General features: G+C 35.7%; 3 protein-coding genes across 5 annotated transcripts; 2 read left to right on the forward strand and 1 right to left on the reverse strand.

Annotated features, from left to right (window-relative positions):
* The first annotated feature begins 651 nt into the window (after nt 1-651).
* Nucleotides 652-5,751, forward strand: LOC129322985 (receptor-like cytosolic serine/threonine-protein kinase RBK1). 3 transcript variants are annotated; one of them, XM_054969472.1, is made up of 9 exons: nt 652-887; nt 1,084-1,638; nt 3,987-4,291; nt 4,410-4,505; nt 4,596-4,675; nt 4,764-4,902; nt 4,987-5,136; nt 5,222-5,376; nt 5,485-5,751. In XM_054969472.1, the coding sequence occupies exons 2-9, from the start codon at nt 1,215-1,217 to the stop codon at nt 5,516-5,518; spliced, it is 1,383 nt and encodes a 460-aa protein (XP_054825447.1). In that variant the 5' UTR covers nt 652-887; nt 1,084-1,214; the 3' UTR covers nt 5,519-5,751. The 3 variants fall into 3 exon arrangements, with proteins under 3 accessions (XP_054825447.1, XP_054825445.1, XP_054825446.1); XM_054969470.1 differs by having other exon boundaries at nt 3,987-4,244; nt 4,354-4,505; XM_054969471.1 differs by having other exon boundaries at nt 1,179-1,638; nt 3,987-4,244; nt 4,354-4,505.
* An 852-nt stretch (nt 5,752-6,603) lies between these two features.
* LOC129322399 (uncharacterized) lies at nt 6,604-7,245 on the forward strand. Its single transcript, XM_054968730.1, has one exon. It carries the CDS (start codon nt 6,604-6,606, stop codon nt 7,243-7,245), a length of 642 nt encoding a protein of 213 aa, XP_054824705.1.
* A 930-nt stretch (nt 7,246-8,175) lies between these two features.
* On the reverse strand, nt 8,176-12,460 carry LOC129321632 (AP2-like ethylene-responsive transcription factor AIL6). The gene is made up of 9 exons (XM_054967473.1): nt 12,135-12,460; nt 11,810-12,013; nt 11,203-11,704; nt 11,034-11,116; nt 9,576-9,584; nt 9,374-9,462; nt 9,156-9,280; nt 9,000-9,076; nt 8,176-8,899 (listed from the first exon to the last, which is right to left on the reverse strand). Exons 2-9 carry the CDS (start codon nt 11,952-11,954, stop codon nt 8,427-8,429), a joined length of 1,503 nt encoding a protein of 500 aa, XP_054823448.1. The 5' UTR covers nt 11,955-12,013; nt 12,135-12,460; the 3' UTR covers nt 8,176-8,426.
* Nucleotides 12,461-16,694: the final 4,234 nt, after the last annotated feature.

The raw sequence follows: 16,694 nt of genomic DNA on the forward strand, positions 1-16,694 counted from the left end.
TTTTATAATTATTTTTAAATAATAATTAAATAAAATTATTTATTCATTTAATAAAACCCTCCAAATAATAAGATGTTTCATTTCATCCCGCTCCATCCTATTCTGCCCCATTTCATTTCATTCCATTTAATAATCCTCCCTTTGCGTTTCATCTGCTCTTAAATATATCCTAACTGTTTAAGTATATGATCTAAAATTTAATTTAAATACATGTAAATTCAGAAAGTATTTTTTTTTTTGTAATCTACCTTTTGTAGAATTTGATAATCGATAATGTTCCAATCGGATTTAACCCAATTATTATATTAAAAACAAAACAGACAAAAGGCAGGTAGCGAGACGAGTGGTATGCCATATACACGGCCTCTCATGCTCTTTCGTGCGTTAGTTGCGCCAAAATTCACGACCAAAAATCCAAAGTAGGAGATTGCGTCACCATTCAGCACCCACACTTTCATTTTCCACTCTCTATTCCGTTTTTTTTTTTTTTAATTTCCATGTTCAAAGCTTCAGTTGGGGTCCCATGCAACTTTTCTTCAAAGATAGAAAATCAGAGAAACAAAATAATAAAAAGAAAACAGATTGAGAGAAAAAACTGATACTATAAATATAGCATTTATTCCAATCATCCCCAACCTGGTTTTCGCTTACTCTTCTTCTCAGGATAACTAATCCTCAAGCTTTCTCCTCTCTCATCCCCTCTGTTTTCCGTTTCCCAATTTCATAGTTCTCTTTCTCTCTGATCCTCCCCAGATGTCATCTACTAAACTTCAACTTCGATACTTATGATCCTTAATTTTAGAATATTGTTTTATTTCTTTCAGCACGAGCTGGTTGAGTTTTGAATCTAAGGATAAACCCTCCATGAGGGTAGCACCCTGTTTAAGGTAAGCTTCTTTTACGTATGAGTTATCGTTTTCTGTTTTGCTAACAGAGCACAAACCCGATAAGAAAAACAAATCGATTTTCTTTCATTCACAAACTTCAACATTAAATTTCTTTTTGCTCTTCTTCCATTTCGTTAGCTCTTCTCGGGTCTGTATCGCACAAGTTAATAAAATTCAAAGTTTTTAACTTTTCTAGGTCTCTCTCTGTATCCTGCGTTTCCCCTGCAACTATGGAACGAGGAAGAGCATGTGTGTGTATTGAAATGTGAATTTGATTGGTTATATATACAGAGAAGGTATAGAGGGAAAAGTAATTAAAACCCAGAAATGGAATCATTAGACAAGCACAGAAGAGAGTTTTCCGGCGACGACGAGGCGTCGCCAAGAGGAATTCTGGAAATCCCTGTTTCGGGGACAGAGTCAGATCACAGCGGAAGCAGCAACTGCAGCTTAAGCTCGCCGGAGAAGTCATCGGAGGCGGAGAGAGGGAGGGTGAGGGAAGGGGTGGGACATGGACAGCCATGGAAGGCGATAATAGAGTCATTGAAGAAGAAGTCGGTGCAGAGAATATCGGCGATTTCATTACTGGCGGCGAGCTACGAGATGTCAAGGAAGAGCTTGAGGAAGAGAAGGATGGAACGTATTCGAAGCGCAGAAGAAAGAATTAACGTGGGAGAGATCCCTACGAAAACTTCATGGAGGAACTTCGATTATGCAGAGCTCCAAGCTGCAACAGACGATTTCAATCCTGGTAACAACTTACCATAACCTTTTTCTCTTCCAATGTCGTTTGGCTTCTGCAACAAACGTTGAACGTTCTCAATTTTTTCTGGCCAAGAAAAACCCAAAATATATTTTCTTAAAATTAAATAATTAATTGAATGATTTAGGTTTCTTTTGGGTCATTGTCCGCAGTCACGAACGTAGTTCGGTCAAAAAGGCTGTGTCCTCTGCAGTCTGCTCCCTGTTCAAAAAGTCAGGTCGTACACTGATATCTTATTTCAGTCAATCTAACCATCATCATGTAAAGTAAAGATATGAATATAATATATTTGATAACTGAAATTATTAGTGTATATTTGTTTAGTTGTTATACTATTGTCTGATCAACTTATTTTTTGTTGACTTGTTTTATTATAAGATGCGGATAGATAAAAGATTCAAACTGATGCCATTTTATTTGTCAAGTGACCTTGTTTGTTACTCGTTCAAATGATCACTAGTATGATGAAGTTTTCTTTATCTTGTATGATAGAATAAACACATAAACCAATAAAACTTCAACGCAAGAATGTTCCTTTCTCTGTTCTTTTTGGTGATAAAGAATGTTTCTTTGTTTTTCATTACTAAGAATAAGTATCTAGATTTGTCATTTGTATTAAAATATTGAATGTGTTTCACTCCCCAAAAAAAAAAAAAATTAAAAATTGAATATGCGGCTTGAGGAGGGGGACGGGATGTGGATTCTTTTATGGAAACAGTTAACAATTCATTATCAATGGGAATTGAGTATACTAAAAGAAATTAGTTTTTCACATGATAAATTAAAGTTCAAGTTTCCATTAAAAGAAATGTAATATTCAGCGATTGATAATGTTTTGAATAGAAAATGCTTGCTGATAATGTAAAGAGAGAGAGAGATGTGTAAAAAGTATGAGATTCATTAAAGAGACAACGTTGAGATAATGAAGTGACAAATAATGTTGTACTAAGCTCACATGAGTAGTGCCGTTGAGTGGGGGGTGCTGAGTCTGACCCCATCAAAATAAACATAGGCCTGCTCTGTTTGCTTTCCCATGCCAATCAGACTAATCTCTCATGTGAGATGTGACGGACATCACCCAACTTCCAACTGATCCATGTATCGTTCTTCATTTTTGCTTTCCTGGTTAATTTAGCAGCTTTTAGGGACCATAAATAATCCTACATTTCTTTTCTCCTGAATACTGGCTTTCTTAGGCAATTTTTTTTTTTGTTTCTTTGCATTTCTTTACTTCTTTTAGTTTTTATTACAAGACACTCTCTAAAAGAGATCGACAATTCTTAGCACGCACTTAATAGGATATTAATTACATATTACATCTATTTAAACTCATTAATTAGAAAAAAAAAAAAGAATGTAATGTTGGAAATTTAAAATTTTCTCATTTAAATATAGGTAATATTAAAATTTTATTCTTTTTTAGACAAAATTAATGCTTTAATTATCTCTTTTTTTATTCTGATGAGGTGATTAAACATGCCTTATAATAAAGACTAAATGACATATACATGTCTATTCATAGAGAGAGGGAAGATATTTTCGTTTTAAATATAGATTTTAAGTTTCTTACGTAGATGTTCTATACATATTAACCTATGACGAAGTCGGAACACAACTTTTGGGGATGCGTGTATCATGATGTAGCTGCCTTCTCTTGTGCCCCAATTAACGGCGTCAAAAGGATTGTGTGCTTTAATACCTGTATATGTATGTATTCTTGCAGTATGCTTGTAACTGGAACTAGGGTTAGGCAATTTAGTTAGTACCTGTACTTTTCAAAGTACAGGACGAGAGATCTCTGATCCCAAGGCCAATCAATTTGTTGAACTATAGACCTAATACAATTTGACCTGTAAAATCCCAAATCATAAACTAAGAGCAAGCCGGCCGTCAAACTTCCCCTACTTTTCAATGCATTTTGTGAGTTTTCAAGTTTGGGAGGCCATTAGTCAACAAGTGATTTCAATTAGCGAAGACTTCAGGTTCCAAAGCCGTTGACGACAAATATGGGGGGACCTAAAGGAAGTTTTCAACCATCGAATTAATTCTATCTTCATTCTACACAATACAACCCACTAAGTCGAACATCACAGTGAACTTATTGTCTTAACCCTGAAGGTCTGTTTCGTTGGACTCGGGGAGTTTTTACTTTTTAGCTGGAAAAATGGAGGGGAAGGCATTGAACCAAACACTACGTAATGAGTGTATTCTCAACCCACTGACATATTCAATTCAAAATAATTACCCACTCATGCTTTTGTGTCCTCTAAAACTAGAGAAACCCCACCATTTTTTATGTAGACGCCACTCTGACATCACTTTTGTGCTTTGTATAGAGAACCTGATTGGGCAAGGTGGGCATGCTGAAGTCTACAAAGGACGCTTACCTGACGGTCAACTTGTGGCAGTGAAGAGGCTCATGAAGAAAGAGAAGCAAAATGAGGACAGAGCGGGTGATTACTTATCAGAGTTGGGAATTATTGCCCACATAAACCACCCAAATGCTGTGCGCTTGATTGGGTTCGGGGTCAACAATGGTTTCTACTTTGTCTTGCAATTAGCCTCAAATGGAAGCCTTTCTTCTCTGCTCTTTGGTTCTCCCTCAATCTCTTCCTTCTCCTACCTACAACTGCTTTTCCTGGTTAGGACTTAGGGTAGACTCCACATTTTCTTTCACCAGGTCTCAGATTTTCCACATTTCAGGTTCTGAATGCTTGGAGTGGAAGATAAGGTTTAAGGTTGCTATTGGTGTGGCACAGGGCTTGCGATACCTGCATCATGATTGTCAAAGACGAATCATACACAGAGACATCAAGGCCTCCAACATATTACTAAACGAAAATTACGAAGCTGAGGTACGAGGGTAGATTCTGCATGAATATAGTACTAGATTCTGTTCAACAATTCCGGACGGGGCAAATGATTCCTTGTGTTATAAACTGCAGATTTCAGACTTTGGACTCGCGAAATGGCTCCCAGAGAAGTGGACTCACCATGTCGTCTTCCCCATAGAAGGCACATTTGGGTCAGTATTGTTGGCAGCTAGCCTCAGGATTTTCTACATCTTATTACCAATGCCAACTCATTTTCTGACGCACTGGATCCATCTTCAGGTATTTGGCTCCAGAGTATTTTATGCATGGAATTGTGGATGAGAAGACTGATGTATTCGCCTTTGGAGTTTTGCTGCTGGAGCTCATTACAGGTCGTCGTGCAGTTGATTCATGCAGCAAGCAAAGTCTTGTCCTCTGGGTAAGGCCTGATTGTCCCTGTATCCAAGAATTCAATCTGTTTTACTCAGTTTCCAAGCTAAAATGAGATACTCAACATGGCCAGGCAAAACCACGACTAGAAGCACACAATGTGAAGGAATTAGTAGACCCTCGATTAGGAGAAGCTTATGATTCCATTGAATTGAAGCGGACCATGGTTACTGCTTCCATGTGTCTCCACCACTCATCCCCACACCGTCCGTACATGAAACAGGTAAAAAAAAAAAAAAACCCTTTCCCTTGCAACACAGTTCATTTTGCATGTGCATACTGAATAACCGCACCTTTGGGAAATATAGGTTGTGCAGCTGCTGAAGGGCGAAGAGGGACTTGCTGATATGAAGCAGAAATCAGTATCAACAAGATCTCTCTTGCTAGATGCCAGTGACCTAGAAGAATATACTTGCTCAACTTACTTGAACGATCTTAATCGTTACAGGCAACTAGCGATGGAGTAATAATGCTGCGTAATCCTTGTGCTCTTTAATGAGGGGTTTCCTGTTTGCTTTTATGTAAATCAAACCTATGGGGTGATCTTGGTAAATGATAACGCCTTGTGTAGGTCAGCCAATGTCACTAGCCTCAGTCTCAGTTGAAGCTTTCAAGTTTTCTGAAGGAGCTTGAAATTTGGCATGAACTTGTAACGAGCAGTAACAAAGAAGCATGGTTCAATCCACACGAAGCACCGAGTGGCCTGAGAAAGGGGGGGAGCTCACTGTACATTTACAATTTTCATTATGACCCAGAGAGTGTTTGTAACTCCGGTACTCTGCAGCCCACAGTGCTAATTTCAACATAGTCCATCCCATCTTAATTTCTATCCATCAAAGACCTTCATCTAAATATATCTATCTTTTGCAATTATGCAAAGACGCAAACAATCTTGTTTTTGAAAAATAAATTTCATCTTCTAGAGAGATTTCTCAATCGCATCGCATCTTCCCCTAACATAAATAAATAAATAAACAAGTGGTATTTTAATTTTATTACAATGGATAAAACGATGATATGCTGACGCTATTATTAAACAACTTGAAATTCATTTTCAGCATTTTACAAGAACAAATTAATAATGATTCTCAGCATAAAAAAAGATTCTTCATTCAAAATTTGTTCGAGCAAACAAGTACTCAGAATTCAAAAGTGACGGTAGAACTTTGATCTAATTAATAATATAGAGATGATACTACCATACCATACCATGTCCTTGTCAATTGTCATTCTTAATATGGGAAATTTTTTTTTTTGGTACAATTAATATGGGAAATTTGGAGCCATTACATTCAACCTTCAACTAAAAAAAAAAAACAAAGAAAATCTCTTTTTCATACTAACTAAAAAAATTCTGCAATGGAAAAAAAAATCACAAGGGCACCCATTTTTGTTCATAAATGGCCTGTGGATAGAAATGATCCAAGGGTGCTCTCGGCCCAGCCCAACAGTAAACATGCAATGGGGCCAGTAGATTTATAATTTTACACAATAAAATCCTTTCGGACATCCAATATCACTGGGGACAAAAAAAAAAAAAAAAAGGGAGATATGAGGAATAGATACAGGGATACCTTTTGTGCTAATTCAATAGCCCAATGCAACGCAAAGCCCCCACGGTGACAGTTCAAGGCTTTAAGCTATATCTTGCATTGACAAGGCAACCTCCGTACCACACTGCAAACCTCCGATGGCCAGAGAGTTTATGCTTCAACTGGCCTTTCTAATCCTAACTTTGTCTATTCTTTACGTTGTGCACAATCTTCGCAAACGGCCTCCTCAACTCAGGTTTCGCAACAGAACCCGAGATAACCACCAATCGAACCGCCATCTCGTCCAGGGATCCCGCCTCCTGGCTCGAGCCAGATCCATCTCCCAGAGACCTCAAACGATGGCCCATGCCAGAAACGCTATAATTGAAGCAGACCAAGCTCTTTCTCTCTCACCCAGGGACCCCGCAGCTCACATCCTTAAAGCTCTCGCTCTCGATCTCATGGGTCACCGCACTGCTGCACTCAGGTCTATGGACTCCGCTCTGTCCACGCCGCACGTCAAGTCACTATCGGCGGCCGAACACGTGGACGCACTAGTGAAGAGGGCGGAGCTGAAGCTGGCGGTGAATCGACGGCGACGAGTTGACTCGGCGGTTGAAGATCTGGTTGAGGCGGTGAGGCTGAGTGAGGGGAGGAACACGGCAGCGTTGTGTTCATTGGGGGAATGTTACGAGTGGAAGGAGATGAAAGAGAAGGCCAAGGAAGCGTTTCAGAGAGCCTTGGATCTTGAGCCTGAGTCCGTTAAGGCTCATAATGGATTGGATCGATTGGGCCCGTAAAAATGGATTTTCTTTTTGAAATTGGCCCAAAATTCCCTAACGCCTTTTTTCTGTGTTTGACCCAGTGCCTTTGCCAATAGACTTGTTCTTGTTTTACCAAGGCGGGGTAGAAAAAGATTTGTGCTTGTAACAATTGTTGAATAATAGCTTTGAAAATTGTATAAAAAAAAAAGGCTTTGAAAATTGGCTTGTGAGGTTTTTCTTCTCAATTATGATAATGTGTAAACGAATGTACCAAATTAAAGAAAACTCAAGTTTCAACGTGACAAGAACGCCGGTAACGGATGTAGAATTTTAGTTTATAACATTTTGCTTCATGTCACTCGGTTTTACCGAAACGAGTTCCAAATTTTCCAATAAAAGATACCATGCTTCACGTTTAGAAGCTAATGACAACTGAAATATAGGACATGTTTGATTGTTTTCCATTTTTATTTTCTTCCAATAATCTAGTAAAGTAATTTTTTAAAGCAAGCTTTAAAAATAAAAATAAAAAATAACTATTCGTACTATTATTTTGAAAAATATATTAAAATGATGAAATACAAGGGAAAATAATAATTTATTTTATTAACATAATTGTTATTAATGAAAACAGGATGTTTTCAACAATTTTTTTTCTTATTTTGTAAAACAAGACGTAATAAAACATGAAAAATTGTTCTTGGTTTTTCAGTTTTTTTAAAAATAACTTAGTCATTTTTCAAAATAGATAATAGAAAACATTTTTAAATATTTTTTATTTTTTATTTTCAAAGCAAAAAATTATTTTGAAAACATGTAATTTAAACGAGCTCATAATCTCACTCTAAGTCACATCAGACGTCGATTAATCGTGTCAAGCAGATCCATAAAGTCAGCAAAACTCTCCCAATAATAATTTAAATATGGAGAAAGATTGGGAAAATTCAAATTGGTAACATAACTTCATAAGGTGAAAAAAGCATTTATAAATTCCTGCCCTACTCAATTTATCTTTCAAAAGTCACTTACATGATCCAGCTTCTAACCTGTAAACTGAAACTCTAGCATTTACCAGCACCAACCAAAACCTACCTTAGTTTTCTTTCTTCCCAGTTAAGGTATATTCGATGGGGAGTCAGCTGAACTGTGAGAGATAAACCCTATTATAACTAATGATATGTTAGAAGAAGAGATAACTACTTGACTATATCAGGCGATCAACAAGGCTGATGAGGCCACAGGAAAAACTCAGCAGCAGCCGGCATCGAAGTCATCGGAGCCACAACAGCCGCAGCTGCGGATACAGCAGAATCGACGGTTCCAGAACTGCTAGGAGGATAAAAATGGTGCAAGAGATTGTGGTGGTAATGTGCTGCAGCGGAATCATAGGGAATGCCACAGGGGATAGAAGCAAGTGCAGGTTGAATGGGAGTGAAACTGATAGTTCCACCGTTGGTATTGATCGCGTTTGGATATTGAGGTTGCAGGTTATGGAGGTTATTGCTAGGAAGAACATTGTCTTCTGATTCTGGGGAGTGTTTTGCACGTTTGGCTGATCCACCAACAGGAAGAGTACTCTTCATAATAGCTTCCACATCGTATCTGTTCATCTCAAAGTTCGTCACAGCACCTGCACCTCTGAATTTAATGGCTGCAATATCGTATGCCTCAGCTGCTTCTTCCTCAGTAGCTGTCACAACGTGATATTTATAAACACCAGATTACAATTCTTCTTTTTCCTTTAGGAAAATCGCAGCCTATATATTCTCAATTGCACCTATATTGCTTACCAAATGTTCCAAGGTATAGATCTTTGTTCCCCGCGACACGACCGATTCTTGCTTGCCATCGACCCTGCTGATGATGCCTGCACAAGCAAAAATGGTTGGATATAAAGGATTGCCAAGCTTCGATGATATTATGATTTATTTGTGTATTTTGGATACCTTGTTACGCCTCTGTATATAGAAGCTCCTCTAGAAAAACCGCTACTTTTCCTGCGCAGTGAAGCAATGAATTCTTGCTTCGTTACATGTTTCATCTCCTCCAATTCCTTTGTGTAAGTCGAAACCTGAGAAAATTAGTCGGGTAAGTGTTGCTAATTAAGCATTCAAGTTCTGATGAATGAGTTCAAAACATAAAAGACATTGAAAAAGAATATTACAGGAAAGTTGGTGGTAGCAGTTGGACCCCAGTACTTCAGAGCAGCCAAATCATAAGCTCTTGCGGCCTTATCTTCCTTGTCATATCCTCCTGAAGGCCATCAAGATTCATTAGTTTACAATTGCATCAGGTAAAGTATTTTCTTAGGATAATAGGTCGAGAACGAATATGGAATAGCATTAATGATAAAAATAAATTCTTACCCAGATACACTGTAGAAATGGCCATATGAGCAGTAAACCACGTTCCATGCAAAGGAAAAGGAGATAGATCAGCTTATGAGATTGGTCAAAATGAACACCAAAAATTACTTATCTAATCCGGTAGAGTAAAGTTCCATCGATGCCATATATGGTGCCCGCGCAAAAGCGCCTTTATTTTCATCCTCTTTGTTTCTTTCTATCTTACCCCTCCTTCCTAGCTTCATAGAGCATACGTCTGTACTAGATACGTTTGGCCCACCCTTCTCTTGGTACAAGGGACCAATCAATGTCCAATATGGTAACAAATTAAAACCATAGAGCTTAGAGCTTGACCCCATAAATTAATTTGCTAATACTCCTAACGAACCAAACATGGTCAAAGAAATACCGAATTGCCTTTCCTTAATAGACTGGAAAAAAGATATCCGACAAAAACGCTTTTTTCCCTCTCTCTCTCCTTTATTTATTTATTTATTTATTTATTTTGAAAAAGTGAGACTACATGAACTCCTTTTTTATGTTAGATGAGCCTGCAACACAAGATCAAAGGGACCCGTGAGTCCGTGAGTATGTCTCAGAATGAAGAGGACATTATAAGATTCGCCTCTGTCAACGAGCTTTCAGTTAACAGTGGCAATGTAAGTACAATTTTTCAAAACAGGTGCTATGGTCAAACCCAGCTTTCCCCTGCCGAGCGAAAGTAAAAGCGAAAGCAAAAGTTTAGTCTCAACACAAAAGCATCGACGACAGAGTATTCAGAATTCAGCTCGTATAGATGATAGATAGATCATAGGTGTCTATAGTACCGTCTGAGGCGAGGACATGGATTGGGAGAGAGAGATCCCAAAATGATAGTCCAAACACTTCATACAATAATAAATAAAGCGAAACCCACGTGGCCGAAATGGCGGCACAGTGGATCAAATCAATTGAATGAAGTTGCAGAACCATGAGATTACGAGTACGCGTATTTTACATCAGTCAATCATGAAAAAAGGCTGTTTAGAAAGAAAACTCAGGTGTCCTATCCCTCAATATACAAAACATCAATGCGTTTTGAATTCATGCACACTCTCTTTGCAGTTTCCGGCTTACAGAACTTTCGCCAAAAAAGAACCGCCAGCAAATTCCTAATTTCTGATTTTCTCCTACTATTATTATCATTATTATTATTATATCATTACTTCTATTTAATTTTTTCAATCACATCCACATGCAGCACAAATGGTGTATGGAACACGCACTTGCGCGGAAAACACAAAAGACAAAACAAGTTTTATTTTCACTTAAAATTTTAGGCGAGAGCATTTGTCTCTGCAAAAATCGTGGGAAAGGTAATTTTATGCTCCTAAATCAACAGACAAAGGTTGGAGATTGCGATGAGTTTCCGAAGCTCATGGAGGTCAAAGATAGTTTCGCTACGCAACAAAACTTCGGTTTATAGAGATAGAAACGAACCTTGACGTCCTTTCCTCGCCTGACCCTCTCTTCTGCAACTGTTATCCCATAGATGCGCTTCATATCTTCCAGTCCATCGGTGTCTGAATCAACGAAAGAAGAAAATAATTATTATAAAAGTTTACTTTCAACTAAAATATTGATGAGTCAATCAGAAATTTATTGGTACCTTGTAACGCCTCTGTAGATTGAAGTTCGCTGACCAAATGTATCGGCGACTTTCTTCTTGCTATCCGAGTCCACCGCAACAATGGCTTTCTCACGGCTTTGAGTGACGCCCAGGGACAAAGCACCCGTCGTGCAACCGGAGAACGCCACTTCGTTCCCAGAGGACTCGATCGCAAACTCCCCACAAGCAGCCTGATGAGCAGTCTTGGCCATGGAAGCCGAGTCTTCTACCTCGGAGCCGGAGTTCGCAGAGAAAGCTTGAAACCCAGCGATTGCTTTCAGATCCTGAGGATCGCCGAAGTAGCCGCCGCCGCCGCCTCCCTGCTCGTATATCTGAGTCAGCGACGAATCTTGCGTCTCCGTTTGGCTGTCGGCGTAGCCCAGAAAATCTTCCAGCTTCGGAACTCCATCGTTCTGATTTTGTGGGCCCGTCAAGCTGTCTCCGGTTTGGTTTTGTTCTACTTGGCCATAGTAATCTGCTTGTGACTTCAGATTCGGCCATCCTATACGAAAATCAAACCAAACCCACAACAATATTTTCTAGTTAGCACTAGAAAACACACAAAAGAGAGAAAAGCCAAGAAAATTTTCACGTGGCGTTACGTTACCATTGGCATAGAAATTATCGACGAAGTAATGAGAGTTGTTGTTAGCAGAGAGATTGTCGTATTGGACGAACTGAGAATCGGAGGAGGATCTCAACATTTCCATCGGCGACAGCGAAAACGACAGCCAGTTTGTAGCGCGAGCCATATTGTGTTCCCTTATGTGAAGTCTGACTTAAAATTTTCCCCCCTTCTTCTTCGGTTTCCCTGAATGATAACAGAAGAAGCTATCTAGAGATCATATTTTTAAAAACAAAACTTTGGAAGAAACAAACAAAAATTGCAATAAAGAGCAGTTGCAAAGTAAAAGCCCAAAACTGGAAACCACCTCAGTGAGCTTTAGGCGTTACTGAAAGCTACTCCACCATGCGGCCGAGAGTTCTTGGAAAGAAACAGAGAAAACTTGGAAGCAAGGATGGATTCAGAATCAGTTTCTAAAAGCATTGGGATTGGGACTGAAAGGGGTAGGAGGAAGATGGCGAAGAAGAGGTTACACAGGAACTCGCATGCAAGTTAAGCATTGAAGGAGATTTAATGTTTTCAGTCAAAGACGGAGAAAAGAGTGAAAGAGAAGGATGAAGAGAATGGGGAAAGCAATGAAGTGTAGTGTTTATAAGGGAGAGAGATGAGCGGTTTCAGTAGCCAACCGGCGTGAAACGAGAGCGATGAGCTTTTACACTGGGAAAGAGAGAGAGAGAAAGCTAGTTTGGGAAATAAATGAAATCCAATAATAAATAATTTAAAGGAGAAACAAAAGGAAAATTGAGTGATGTGGCCTTTTGGATCTGAGCGAAAGAAAATTTGTCTGACTGAGAATGGTCCACGGGAGCGGAAATTGTAGGCTCTGTTTGGAATCGTTTCAGTTTCAATTTTTTTTCCCCCTCTTGCCAGGATGGTCTCTCTCGATGCCTGTTTTGATTTTTTTTTTTTTTAAAGGCCTCTCTTCTCTTTTTCTTTCTCCAAAAAAAAAAAAGGAAAATATATGAAGAATTTTAAAGGACATTAGAGTTTTGACACACTTGGCGTCCATGCACCTTTCTTCACTAGCGGTCCGGTTCAGTGGGGTCCGGCTTGTTTGGATGTTTTTCGCTCCGACCCAACATTCAACCAACTCAAATTTCTTGATTAAATATAAATTTTTATAGTCATATCTAATTCACCTTCTTAATATTTTGTCTAATTTTCTAATTATAGTTATATTATAATTATAACAATTGGTTGCGTGTTTTACATTCACAGGTGACTGGAAAATATGCTGTGAAAATTAACTGCCTACAGGGATCTTAACAAAGTTTTCCATAACAAAAAATATATTAAATTATTTTTTTGTTTAAATTATGTGGGGAAAAAAAAAGTTAACGTATTCGCATACCCTTTTGACTTTCTGCTCAAAATAAATGCCGCTGATCGGTTAAATTGGTCACTTACCAGTAACTTCTACCTTGCCATTGATCAGATTATCTCTTAGCCACTTCAAGAAATAACTCGTCATAAAAATGATTAAAAAAAATTATATACTCCATGCCACATCCAATGTCCTTAATACAAGACTACTTCTAGAATCTTTTCATAAACCATAATTAAAAAAAAACTTTTTAAAAGATTTTTTTTTACCAACAACTGTTTACAAAATTAATTAAAAGTGAAGGATTTATAATATATTCCGAAAATTGGCTTTCATGCAATTAACCTTCCATTAATTATGAATAGTAATCTTTGACTTGCTTTCAAAAAACAAAGTTCAAAATTTATTGGGATGAGGGACTAATTAATGTTATGATATTAATGACTTTAATTAAGAATATTTTTAGAATATTCAATAATAACTTTTGAAAAAATAATATCATCATAATATTGAATAATTTTAACAATTTTCCTTAAAATGTGTTATCTATTTATTTCCCTCTCTATATAAATATATAATTTCTCCTATCTTAATTATGGGAAGAGTTTTAAAATCTTATTTAATTCTAAATATAGGGTAAAAATGTAGTAATTTTTTTCAATATTACCCATTCTTAATTGTGTGCTGGGAGAAAAATTTTAAGGGAGAACTACATCTAAGGATCACTTAATAAAATTATTTATAACTAAGGATCAACAACAAGTCTTATTTCATAAAAATTAAGTCACATTCCCATTTTAATAACAACTCATTTTTTATTAGTCATTATTTGTGAATAATTTTCTTAAGTGATTATTGGATGGAACTCTCTCAAATTTAATTTCAATTCATAGACATACCTTATTATAGTCGTTGATTTTAATGAAAAGCAAAACGAACGTAAAATATTTTTATAAGTTTATAGATGTTAACTATATTGTTTGAAGAATAGTAAATTATATTCCTTTCATTTCTTATTATAAAGCACGTCTAATTACCCCACTAAAATTAATGAGATGTAATTAAGTTATAGATTAATGAGTATTTTGGATTCTAGAATATTGTGCGAAAAGCATCTTGAACCCTGAACTCTTAAAATATGCAATGTTTCTAAATTTTTAAATTTATAGTAAATTAAATCTCACCGTTAACTCACCATTAGTGCCGTTACAGTTCACTCAATGGGGTTCGGTCAAAATGCTAATGTGAAAGTCCCTTACTAATGTACCATTTTTAAATAGCATCACAAACCATAAATTATTGCCCGAGTAGCATCCTAAATCTTAAACTTTAAATTTCATAGCAAATTACTCCCATAATTATGTGTAGAACACTGACTATTATGTAAATTAAATTAGTCTCAGCATGGTCCGCTGCAGTGAATGCATTGTTGGCCTCGGTGAACAACCCATAATTTTATGAAATGACATTTTTTGTTCCTTTTTTTGTAATATTTTTCAGATGATTGGTATCTCACGCTTTCATATACTCTATAAATCTAATTTAATCTTATTTTAAATAATTTTTATTTATTTAACAGTAAAAACTTGGGAGCTCATTCAAAAACGAGTTTAAATATTATGGAATTTTACAGACAATAGATGCAAAGCTAACAACTTTATCAACAAATCTCAAATCCAAATCAACCAGTTAATTAAAATCTTAAATACTTTTTCAAATGAAATCCTAAGTTTTTATCATTAAATAAATAAAAATTATTCAAAATAAGACTAAATTAGAGTAATAGAGTATATGGAAGCATGAGATACCAATTATTTGAAAAACATTGCAAAAAAAGGGGCCACAAATGTCATTTCACAAAGTTATGGGTTGTCCGCTGTAACCAACAATGCATTCACCACAACAAATTATGCTAAAGCTAATTTGATTTACATAATAGTTAGCATTCTACATGTAAATGGTGGGGGTAATTTTCTCTAAATTTCAAAGTTAAGGTCTAAGATGCTACTTATGTAATAGTTTAAGTTCTGTGGTGCTAATTAAAAATAACACATTAATAAGGGACTATCACATCAGCATTTTGACTAGGCTCTATTAAGTAAACGGTAATGGCATTAATGGTGAGTCAATGATGGAGTTTAATTTATTATGAATTTTAAAATTTAGAGTCCATTTTGCACATGTTAAGAGTTTAAGATTTAAGATGCTTTTGGTGTAATACTTCAAAGTCCATAATGTTCATGAACCCTTAAGTTATTGATTTTATTTGAAAATAAAACAAACTTTCAATTTTACCTTTATTTATATGAAAAATTTTCAAATCTGTATTGCATTCTCTCTCATAGTTATAAACAAGTTTAAATATGGGTCAAAAAATATAATTAAAACACCATCAAGTACCTAATATAAGGACCAAATAATTCTTCTAGGAGGCGAAAATTAGAGGATGTACATACTTTGTTCTTATAAAACACTCCTCTAGTTTTATTTTATTTATAGGAGGAAAAGAGATTATTTGTGTTGGTCATCATATTTATAGGTTATTTTAAGAATTAACATATTCATCTTTATTTTTTTATCCCTATTAAATGTTGGAACGATTATTGAATGTTAAAATATTTTATTTTTAAAGCATGCATGTTTAATAAAAGTAAAATTAAAAACTTATTAAATTTTTAAATAAAATTAATGAGGTTTAAGATGTTCTTTAATTTTGTTAAAAATTGATGGAAGTGATTTAAAAATAATACTAGAAGGAGTATAATACATATTTTAACAGCATACTATCTCTTACCAATATTCAATTGAGAGTAAAAAAAAACTTATGATAAAAAATATGACATAACTTATAAATAGGATTAAAATATTTTTTTTCTTCATCTTATAAATAAAGCCGGGAGAATATTTGACTTGTAAGATTATTACACATAAATTAAAAATACAATAAAATATATAAAAATGTCATTGGCCTTTAAAAGCATTATAAAAATAAAAAGTAATTATTCCAAGAATAAAACAGAAAAAATGTTATTCAGTATTGCTTTTTTTTTTAAATATGGAATATGAATCAATCAATTTTTTTCTCTAAAAAGACAAATATTATAAACCAAAAATATATATATTAGTTGTTGCTGTGATTTTATATTTAATACCAAAACATAATTATCTTTAACATGAGTACAATTTATATACTTCCTCCGGTAACACATTTTTTTCCAAGTTTAGATGTCAAAAAATATAATACATCTTTAATGTTAATGCTTTTACCAAAAGTGCCCCTTAAAAATAAGTTACTTTATATTTATTTTAAAGTTAAACATTCTATTAAATAGGATTAATTATAAAAAGATAGTGTTAGTTGAAAAATAATTAATTATTTTATTAAAAGTATAATTATATTAAAAATATTTTTATATTTTTAAATGGAGAGTATAACTAAAAAGAAAAACTCCCCTGCACTTATAACATAACTGATGCATCCTGACATAGATCCAAACACGTTGATAGTAAGTGGCAGCCAAGGCGCCCATGAAATGGATAGAT

This window comes from Prosopis cineraria, unplaced genomic scaffold, assembly GCF_029017545.1.
Source record: "Prosopis cineraria cultivar Desert tree isolate PC_DT_omini unplaced genomic scaffold, ASM2901754v1 PC10, whole genome shotgun sequence".
NCBI classification, from domain to species: Eukaryota; Viridiplantae; Streptophyta; class Magnoliopsida; order Fabales; family Fabaceae; genus Prosopis; species Prosopis cineraria.

What these genes read in the sequence shown, in the direction of transcription:
- LOC129322985 (XM_054969470.1), top strand. Translation starts at nt 1,215, where the DNA reads ATGGAATCATTAGACAAGCACAGAAGAGAGTTTTCCGGCGACGACGAG. An exon ending in CCTTTCTTCTCTGCTCTTTG is followed by an intron (nt 4,245 to 4,353) that starts GTTCTCCCTCAA and finishes TCCACATTTCAG; the next exon opens with GTTCTGAATGCTTGGAGTGG. An exon ending in ACCGTCCGTACATGAAACAG is followed by an intron (nt 5,137 to 5,221) that starts GTAAAAAAAAAA and finishes TGGGAAATATAG; the next exon opens with GTTGTGCAGCTGCTGAAGGG.
- LOC129322399 (XM_054968730.1), top strand. Translation starts at nt 6,604, where the DNA reads ATGGCCAGAGAGTTTATGCTTCAACTGGCCTTTCTAATCCTAACTTTG.
- LOC129321632 (XM_054967473.1), bottom strand. Translation starts at nt 11,954, where the DNA reads ATGGCTCGCGCTACAAACTGGCTGTCGTTTTCGCTGTCGCCGATGGAA. An exon ending in CTGCTACCACCAACTTTCCT is followed by an intron (nt 9,281 to 9,373) that starts GTAATATTCTTT and finishes TAATTTTCTCAG; the next exon opens with GTTTCGACTTACACAAAGGA. An exon ending in TCTATACCTTGGAACATTTG is followed by an intron (nt 8,900 to 8,999) that starts GTAAGCAATATA and finishes ACGTTGTGACAG; the next exon opens with CTACTGAGGAAGAAGCAGCT.